The 10,068-nt window shown below is 38.7% G+C and overlaps 1 protein-coding gene across 1 annotated transcript in view; it reads right to left on the reverse strand.

Annotated features, from left to right (window-relative positions):
• LOC124718819 (protein timeless homolog) overlaps positions 1–9,242 on the reverse strand; it is a 490,147-nt gene extending 480,905 nt beyond the window's left edge. Inside the window, exons 1-2 of the mRNA XM_047244437.1 lie at positions 8,984–9,242; positions 3,567–3,720 (exon numbers count right to left, since the gene is read on the reverse strand). Coding sequence (XP_047100393.1) covers positions 3,567–3,720; positions 8,984–9,077 — 248 coding nt within the window. The 5' untranslated portion in view covers positions 9,078–9,242. The remainder of the gene's footprint in view (positions 1–3,566; positions 3,721–8,983) is intronic.
• Positions 9,243–10,068: the final 826 nt, after the last annotated feature.

Genomic DNA, 10,068 nt, shown 5'->3' on the forward strand with positions numbered 1-10,068 from the left:
ATCTGATTATGATGTCACATTGTAAGTATACAACAGGCCATGAATAGTAATTAGCTTATAACAATTGTTTCTGTTACTACACAATGTGCCTAATTTTGTGCCTTTTTCGTGGTATGTGGACATCTGAGGATGGTTCATTTGTGACCAAAACTGGTAGTTTGATAAAGTGACAAAATAGCTGTACGCAAACCACGATTTTCTAAAAATTTCTAGATGCTTTAAGTCATTGCCTCCTCAAAACACTGTTATCAAGTGTCAGGTGCGTAACAGGTATGTATCTGTGTCCTATGGATAACTGCTTGTACAGCGTGATGTCAAGTTTGGGTTGTGTGACAAAGAGAGAAGGGAAAAGGTAAAATCTGGTGCCTACACACAACACAATACTCTCAATAGCACAAAAGGGAACAGGCGAGCTTAACGTCTTCATCCAATGGACGGAACACCGTCAACAGTGTTACACGTCTTCACTGCAAGAGGCACTGCGTAGAGGTTTAGAATTTAAGTCAGGATTTTGGTGCAAAGTCTGGTGCTAAGAAACTGTGTGCTACCACCTCTCTCTCCAAACAGCAGCAATGAAAATTTCATCCGCCATCTTTCATCCGCCATCAGGATTTGAACTGGTTACATTGGAATTGAGCACAACCACATACATACGTTAACAAATGCAGCTATGGAGGCAGGTAAGTTCACTACATGCAGATAAAAAAATACTTTGTAAAGCAGATGTTACAATGAGAAAATGTACAGTACTTGTATAGTTTGTTCACAACGTCCTGAACAAATTCTCAGGGAGGTGCTGAGAGTGGAAGAAGTAAGCTCTGTCTACTGATACCCAGTATGTGGGCAGCCACATCGGGAGAGGAAAAGCAGGGGAACAAGCCTAGCTTTCGTCACTACACATCTTCTCATTGGTTTGGCACAGCACAGTGTGATAATTACTTCATAAAAGCTACAGCAATGCATGATTACTGAATTGTAAGAACACTAATGTTGGCTGCAGCTGGACACAAAACACTTGCACCCCAAAGATGCAGACTTCTGTCAGCTTCCAGAACCAGGAAGTCCTCGTATAGGATGTTGTGAACAATATGTATGTTGTATATATGGAGACTGAAGCGATGAATGGAAATTTCTATGAAAGACGGGATTCGAACCCAGGTCTCTTGTTCACTGGTCAGATGTGCTAGTCACTACGCTGGCAAAGTGGGCTGGTAAAACCGCACGGACTACCCTAGCATACATTCCTCCTCAATCTAAATTCCCATTCACACCTCAACCCACTTGGTACCCCCCAAACTCAAACAGCATTGCAGAGATTCTCCAACTAGTGCTATGATAGCCCATGCATTTGTGCAAAGTCGCTGCATCAGGCTTGCATAATGGTTAGTACATCTACCTAGTGAGCTGGATATACGGATTTGAATCCCAACCTCAGTACAAATTTTTGTTGTGCTAGGGTACTCCGTACTGTTGTGCAAAGCCACTGTTCTAGGATGGCATAGTGGTTAGTACATCTGCCAAGTGAGCTGGAGACCTTGGTTCAAATCCCAGCATTGGTACAAATTTTCATTCATCACTTCAGTCCAAAAGTTCAGTTGGAAAGGTAAATTTCTAGTTTATATGCCTAGCCACTTCTCAACAATTACAGTATATGATGTCTGATAGTCATTATCCATTGTACTGCTTGTATTCTATTTAGGATTTTACATTACAGGAATAAATGTTATCTTTAGCACCTTAAGATGTTGATTTTTTTAAATTATGTTTCAAAAAATATTTTTTAATTAATGAAAAACATCCTACAATGAATGACATTACATATAGACATACGAGGGTTGGAACTTTAATAGTGGCAACTATTTATTTACAGATCATACAAAATAGATACGTGTTTCAAAGTTTTACTGACCTTCAAAGTAGTCACCAGCATTGTGTATAACCTATTGCCAGTGACGTGGAAGTTGTACGATTCTCTTAGCAGTGCCGTGTTGACAGTTTGAGAAGCGCAGTCTATTGCCCGACGAATTTGTAGCAGTTCTGAAGCGAATGCCGTGACTTGTTTCCTTCAGATTAGAAATCGAGTTGAAATCACGAGGGCTTAAGTCAGGGGAGTGCAGTAGGTGATTATAGTACTTAGCAGCCCTATCAGTCAAACAAATCAGTAACAGCTTGCACTGTACGTGCTTGAGCATTGTCCTGCGAAATGATGGTCAGGTCCTGCAGAAAGTGCCATCACTTCTGTCTCTATGCTGGTCATAGGTTGTGATCCAAAAGTGAACAGCATAGAGACAGAAGTGATGACACTTTCTACAGGACATGACCATCATTTTGCAGCACAATGCTCAAGTGCGTAGAGTGCAAGCTGTTACTGATTTGTTTGACTGATAGGGCTGCTAAGTACTATAATCACCTACTGCACTCCCCTGACTTAAGCCCTCGTGATTTCAACTCGATTTCTAAACTGAAGGAAACAAGTCACGGCATTCGCTTCAGAACTGCTACAAATTCATCACCGACAGACTGCGCCGCTCGAACTGTCAACACCACTGGCACTGCTAAGAGAATCCTACAACTTCCAGATCACTGGCAACGGGTTATACACAATGCTGGTGACTACTTTGAAGATTAGTAAAACTTCGAAACATGTATCTATTTTGTACGAGCTGTAAATAAATAGTTGCCACTACTAAAGCTCCAATCCTCATATATAGCTTTCAAAGGTCAGAATAATTAGTTACAAAATTTTGAAGGTCACCAACAATAAAATTGAGAGTATACCCATGCACTGGACTTTAATGGATATACCTTGAAACTTTAAGTCTTTTTTTAGTTTGTGTGTAGCTCTGAAATATAACCATGTATTTCGCAAAAGTTTCATGAGAGCATAAGTGGAACAGAGTGGGTGTATTTATCTGGTACCATAGGCAAGCACTTGTCACTCAACTGAGGAACTATTGTCACTTTCGGTCTCTAATGAAGTAACATCACATTCAACCTTGCTTTCTGAGCTGCTAAATTTAATGTTAAACACAGGATCACTACAGCTATACTTTTTTAAAAGCACTGCCCAAACACCAATACAGGAGAGAGGCTTAAAGCATGCATTTTGCTGTCGAGTATCCAAAGCAACACACAGTAAAGACGATATCTAGTGGCAATCACTTCAACCATGACATGACACCCAGGCTACAAATGTGGGACCAGATGCTCTCCAGCAGCCGAATTCTTAACTATCAGTGCTGAAACGGATATAGGTGCGGTTTAATTTTTTTGAAGGACCGTCTTTAAGATGCCCAAGTACACTAAGAATTTTAAGTTTTTGTTAAAATAATAAAAATGGTTAACAGAGCAACTTGAACACTAACAGAAAATTTCAAATCTCATTTCATTTGGTACATGGGCACCACACAATGTTAAAAGACTGTAAATCACAGGGGTGTATTAAAATATCACTTGCAAGCACCTGCAACATACGAAAGAGCCACTCACACAAGATATAATCACTACACAATATTCTGCAGTGTTTAACAAAAGAGTAAGAATAACAACTAGTTTCATCCGCTCACCTGATGACAACATCAAAGAGATCAGAATCCTTCCACTCCTGTTTGAGGATGGGCAAGAGGTCTGTCTGCAGCACTTGCGCCTCACCCAAGTGTCGGCGGATTTCGTGGTTTTCATCGTCACGCCTCAGGTAGCGAATCAGATCTCTCACGGTCTCTGTAAGAGAGCAACAATGCATGTACTCTCTCTCTGCTCTACCTCTTACAACAGGCCTGTGGCCAACCACCTGTATTCTCCTCACTAAACACACATGCCTATATTTATGTGTCTATATATACGACTTATGTTGTTCCTTGTGTTGCTGACAAGTTCTGTACATTGTAAAATGATCCTTGGATGAATAAATCACTGTACTACAGTATTCTTACTGTGGACAGCTTTAGTTAGTTACTGACTCAGTTTATAAGGGCTAGACACGTGATTTGATTATGAAAATGGCTAAAGGCTAGCCACTGAAGGTTAATTAACTGCACATTGGTTTAAATTGTAAAAGCGTGACCATATTAGTCTTTAATAATATGCCAAAAATGTAAATACTGATACACCTGAGTTTAATTTAAAGCTATATATGTTACTAGTTTGTAACTAAAATGTGTCTGTCAAGTACAAGAAGGTGACAGAGAAAATGATTTTCAGATAGATATAAAATATATGTTACTAGTTTGTAACTAAAATTTGTCTGTCAAGTACAAGAAGGTGACAGAGAAAATGATTTTCAGATAGATATAAAATATATGTTACTAGTTCGTAACTAAAATTTGTCTGTCAAGTACAAGAAGGTGACAGAGAAAATGATTTTCAGATAGATATAAAATTTGCTTTACTACATGTCAGACATGGCATGTTGTTGGGCAACTGCTTAGACTTTTGTGGCCACATATTGAACACTTTTCTGAGCCACTGAGATCATTAGTAATGAATAATAATGGTATACACTAGTGAACACATAAAAAGTCTTCCCTTGAGGGTGCCCCATTTGAGTATAAATCTTTTTCTGTACCTATTTCATAATGACATCAGCATAGAGGCCAAAGGAGTGGAAATTGCATGGAGAAGGAAAAGTCAAATATCATGTTTTGTCCACATGCTCTCTTTGGCAGCAAAAAGTTGTGTCGAAAAAATCGGCAAGCTTAGTAGATTACTGCTGCAAAAAAAGACTGTAAAGTGGCTTAAAGAAATTGTAGTAACAAGTGAAGAGCCAGACCTCAAGTAACTTCAAGAATTATCCACTAATGGAATTCAGCATTTTATATGACAAAGATTTTGTAGTTGCATTTAGTGATCAATAATACACTGCTAGGGGGAGTTCACCATTGTAGTCATACATGACAACAAATTTAGACAGAATGAAACACACGTCACAGTAATGTACGCCTCAACAGTCGCATCAATGCACAGTGTCCCCCCGCTGCCTGCAGCCCCCCCTCCCCCTTTCTGGTGGCAACATGTGTGAGTAGTCTCACATAAAAGTGATGGCAAACAGCATCCTACTATGATAGACTGTCCCATGCGCCTTTTGTTGTCATTCAGCAATGCTTCTTGGAAGCTCTGGAAAACAAGCAAATTCCTGTTTCAGCATCCCCCATACGTGTTCAATTGGCGAAAGATCTGGTGGTCTTGCCGGCCAGGGCAATCATTGTACACCACAAATAGGCGCATTGCATCCCAATGGCTGCATGTGGGCATGCAGTGTTTGGGTGGAAAAGCACATAATCTTCCTGCCAAAGAAAAGATTGTAGCAGGGAACTACTTCACCCTGCAGAAACACTAAATGTGACCATGAGATGTAACTGATCCCACTTCCCCCCCCCCCCCCCCCCCCAACACACCATGAAGTCTGGCGTAAAACATTTTACAAATATGTACAATGAAGGCAGACAATATTATGTTCTACTGGCATTACCATCAGCTGAAACAACCTACACTAATTAGCCTCGAAAATTAACATGAGAAAGCCACATGAAGGATGTCCGCATTAGGATTTCAAAGGTTGTGCATGATCTACACATCAGAGTAGGCCAAAGTATGAAATTATCAGGCAAAGTACAAGAGCCAATTAAACTCTGTGGAAATCGCCACAGATAGCACTTACTCTACCCTCGAATATTCCAACTTCTATTCATGCGTCATTTTTAGTTCACATGCCAGTTTTCCATTAAGAATTACAAATCTTTATTTCTCAGTTATAAAACATAAAATTATAACTAGTTACATTCAGTAGTAAAACAGAAGATAATTCAGAGATGAATTACGGAGCACAAACAGAATCTTGCAGTACTAAGTACTTCAGTTGATAACGAGATTAGTGTTTAACGTCTGTCGACAATGAGGTCATGCTCGGGTTAGGGAAGGGTAGGAAAGAAAATCAGCTGTGTTCTTTTAAGAGAACAATCCCTGCATTTTCATGAAGTGATTTAGGAAATTCACAGAAAACCTAAATCAGGATGGCCCAAAGCAGATTGGAACCATCATCCTGACAAATTTGAATCCAGTATAATCACTATGCCACCTGACTCATTCGACCCACTTGATCCATAATATGTTGCATGAAGAGAATCCCAATGACCGTGAATGAAACAACAATATGGAGGATGCAAACTCTAGAAAAATAAGTGTAAATATTAGGTTAGAGCAGGCTTTATTCTATACCTCCTTATTCTCTTTTCATTTGGACCAATTTTGATTTTGAACTTTCAGTACCTCTTTCAATAAACCTCTCCATGTTCAGAGTTCTACATATAAAGATGAGTAAACGCACAACAAAACTAGTTATAGCTGGAGGGTTGTGAAAAGAACCGTGAGAATCCAGGTCTTGTGAAAAATGCAGTTTAACTAGGAGATCGTCAGCGAACACTTTTTGTACGTCAGCACTCAGACTGATAGACTCAGCAGCAGAGTACTGTATATCTGTCTGGCTTAATAGTCCATAAGTGGAAAAGAAAGATGTACAACTTAATGAATCTATGCACATTGCTAGCAGATCAACACCATCTACTCCAACATACTGGTTATCTATCTCAAGTCAAATTCCAATCTATGATACCAGATGATAGAGTGCACTACTATGTGAATACCAGAAGACTGCTGACGTTCCAGTACCAACTGATGTATTCCGTGTGGAGTGAATAAGTTGAGGATCATGAGGATCAAGACATTCCACTCTCATCGCAGCCAGTGTTCAATGCCATCAATGGATGGAAATGCTGCTTGCAACAAAACTTTCAATCACAATGTCTGAAACTGCCCTGGATCCAGGAAAACTTCCTGGATTTGACCACCCTCGGACTATTTGGACAACTCTGAACCGGAACTGAATGGCCCGTGGAAGATATGCATACAGTGTCCGCAAGTGGGGCGAATCTTCATCATCATATTGTGGCAGTAGTTTGAATGACAGACAGTTGCTCATATCTTATGAACATGTCCTGCACGTACCTACGAGGGTCATTTGAAGACTTCCTGGCGGTGACTAATGGTGTGACGAATTATATAAAAGATGGTGATATTCACCTATATTATGCTGTAGAGTTGTCTTTAATGTTATTTAGTAACTTAGTAATCTCTGGATATGTATAGCCATTCTTAACGTACACCATATGACAAATGAATACCTACCAGTTACATGTCGAAATACTACGTTAATATACAATGAAAAATAAAATGTGTAGGGGGAATGACAGGTTAAGGTAATGCATAAAGAACACCGTCTAAAAATGTGACTACATGCAAGGTGGACCTACTGACAGTTAACTTATTTACAAGTTCCCTAGACCAGAACTGCAACCTCTCGCATGTCAGTACAACTTCTCTGTGGAAGAAATGGCAACATACAGACCATTTATGCAATTTTTAGCTTTCATGACTTTTCTAATGATGTCAGATATTGTTCACAAAAAAAGGAGATGGCAAATGTGTTATGTACGTAGCATTTATCACGAATACTGTTGCACAGCCAGGGCCTATGATTTCAAAATATGGAAACTGTTAGTATCACAGACATGATGACTGGCATTTCCATATCGTTGCTAGCTGACAAGACAAGAACTTCAATGTTGCTATAACACAAAGCACAAATATTTATAAAATGTGCTAATATTCTGAAGAGTTAGTTAGTTAGTTAGTTACCTGTTCCACTGATCAATCTCAAGGTAACTGTTATGATGTGGAGTGTGCCAAGTGCATAAGAAATGCACACATTAATGATGGGTTTTTTAAAAAAAGGGGTGAAATTTTTGTTACCTACTCCATGTCCTTAAATGGCACAAAATATATATATTATGCTTATTGATTTATTTATTCCTATTCAAAAATTCACCTATGGTATAGAAGGAGTTGTCAAGGAGATACGATTTCAATCGCATTTAAAAATGCTGGTGGCCAAACTAAGCAACAATTCACAATACTGTGCAAATTAGTAGTGTACTGTTATCCACACACATATAAACAATGATGTCGGTATGATGCAGTTACATGTGATATGGCTGCATAACTATACTGTCAGTTAATGTTACTAGACTATACCTGTAATGATATCAATTCAATTTCCTTTTGGAGATTGTGAGTAAGTAAAAGAACATTGAACAATAGCGGCTAACCAAATAAGGCAGTGCTGTCATTAAGACAATGACCTCATATTTGGGAGGACATATTTCTCTCTGTCCACACACGCTGATCTATGTTTTCCATGTTTTCCCTAAATCATTACGGGGAAATTCCAGCATGGTTCCTTCAGCAGGGCCATGGCCGGCACCTGTCCTATCCTCATATCTTAGTTCTACATTCTGTGCGTATGTAATTTTGAGGTACTGTATTATGATGGAAATGAGCATTTGGCAGATGACAAATCCGGTATCACTGTGAGATGACCCTTGAATGGATAAATAAATAAATCAAACAGTGATATCTATGACAAAACCACACCCGCCACATAGCTCAATCCCTTATACACACTGGGCAGTTAGTTTCCCTGCATGGTTAACTTCTGAAATGGTGACAGCAGTTTTGGTTGTGACAATAGTAAAATTCCTTCATGTGAAACACTGATATTAATTAATTTTTAAAAGTAAACCATCCTCGGCGAAATCTAACAGGCGTCACGCATATTTATCAAAAATTGTACAGCTGACATTTGACAAATTAATAAATAAAACTGTAATGCACACCAAATAAAGCAGCCCCTTGTAAGTAACTTAATTTCAAAACACTCTGATCAAAAATACAATAAATGTGTCAACAGACAGATAAGTTTGACAGACATTTATCATAAAATTGCTCAGTGACACACTCCCTCGGCTAAAACAAATTGTTTCGAGAACTCATTGTTAGGTATTACACCACGAATATTTCGCAACAAAACAAAATCCTAATGAAGACGGCGGTAAGTTATTAACATTTTACATTAAGTGTAAACCATACTAACCTTTACAGTGTGTATCCGGATAGTATTTACTACCATCAGAGAAGCCGAGAGCATTGCAAGTTGCAGCTAATTCAGCAAATAACAAAGAAGACATGGCAAATAAAATTTAGATTTTCTCGTTTGATACGTTTTGCACGGTTTATTTCATTCCACCACACACATGTAGACTTCTGTGTCAATGTTTGGAAGGCACAAACCAGCAATTCACTTTCTACGCTACACTTCACGTCAACACTCCACAAGCCACTACAGCTCTCAATCCGTTTATTTACTTCTGTTATTTCGCGCGCAAAATCACATGGTTGAAACAACTGCCTAACGCACTCTGGAGAGCGGTTCACTTGAATGTCTTTCTTCTCTGTCAGGGTCTTACAATTGTCGCCGCATCCTGCGTCTCATGGAGATGAACGGTTCTTACTGACTTTGTATAAGCGGATTTTAAGGAATATATGTGATCACGTACATCAACACCTTTTAATTATATTGTACGCTACGAGACGATTTCGTTGTACAATACCACTCAATCCAATCACGTAACGTAATGTTTATTGAATCCGTAGACAATATAGCTTTTATGTATAAAATCAAGTTCGTTTCAGTAATTTTGTATGAAGTATCAGACGAAAATTCATTTACATATCTGTCCCGTTAATGTCATCCTGTGAAATAGGTCAAGTTATACAGGTATAAGCATAAGCAGTGACTGCATTCCACTTATGCAAAATAAACTAACAACTAATTATACAGGCATAGGCATAAACAGCTACCACAGGCAACTTATGTAAAATAAACTAACAACGAATTATGACTAGTGCTTTTCTACTCTTAGTGATGCCTGTGGGGATTACTTCTAAATTATTGTACTTTGTATATGTGTATGTACATTAGGAGTAAAACAGCTACAGTTACTATGAAAAATGCCAATGCTCTTCCTATTTTACTGCTCACCTTCTGTTTTTAACTAATACTTCAAAAATAGAATTTTCCTACCACAACTAAACACAGACCATGTCACCCGTCTCTATTTTAGCAAATTCGAGATCTGTTTGATATGAATGTTACAAGTTAAGCAGAATTCAGTCCCT

The sequence above is a fragment of the Schistocerca piceifrons genome, chromosome 10, assembly GCF_021461385.2.
Source record: "Schistocerca piceifrons isolate TAMUIC-IGC-003096 chromosome 10, iqSchPice1.1, whole genome shotgun sequence".
Lineage (NCBI taxonomy): Eukaryota > Metazoa > Arthropoda > Insecta > Orthoptera > Acrididae > Schistocerca > Schistocerca piceifrons.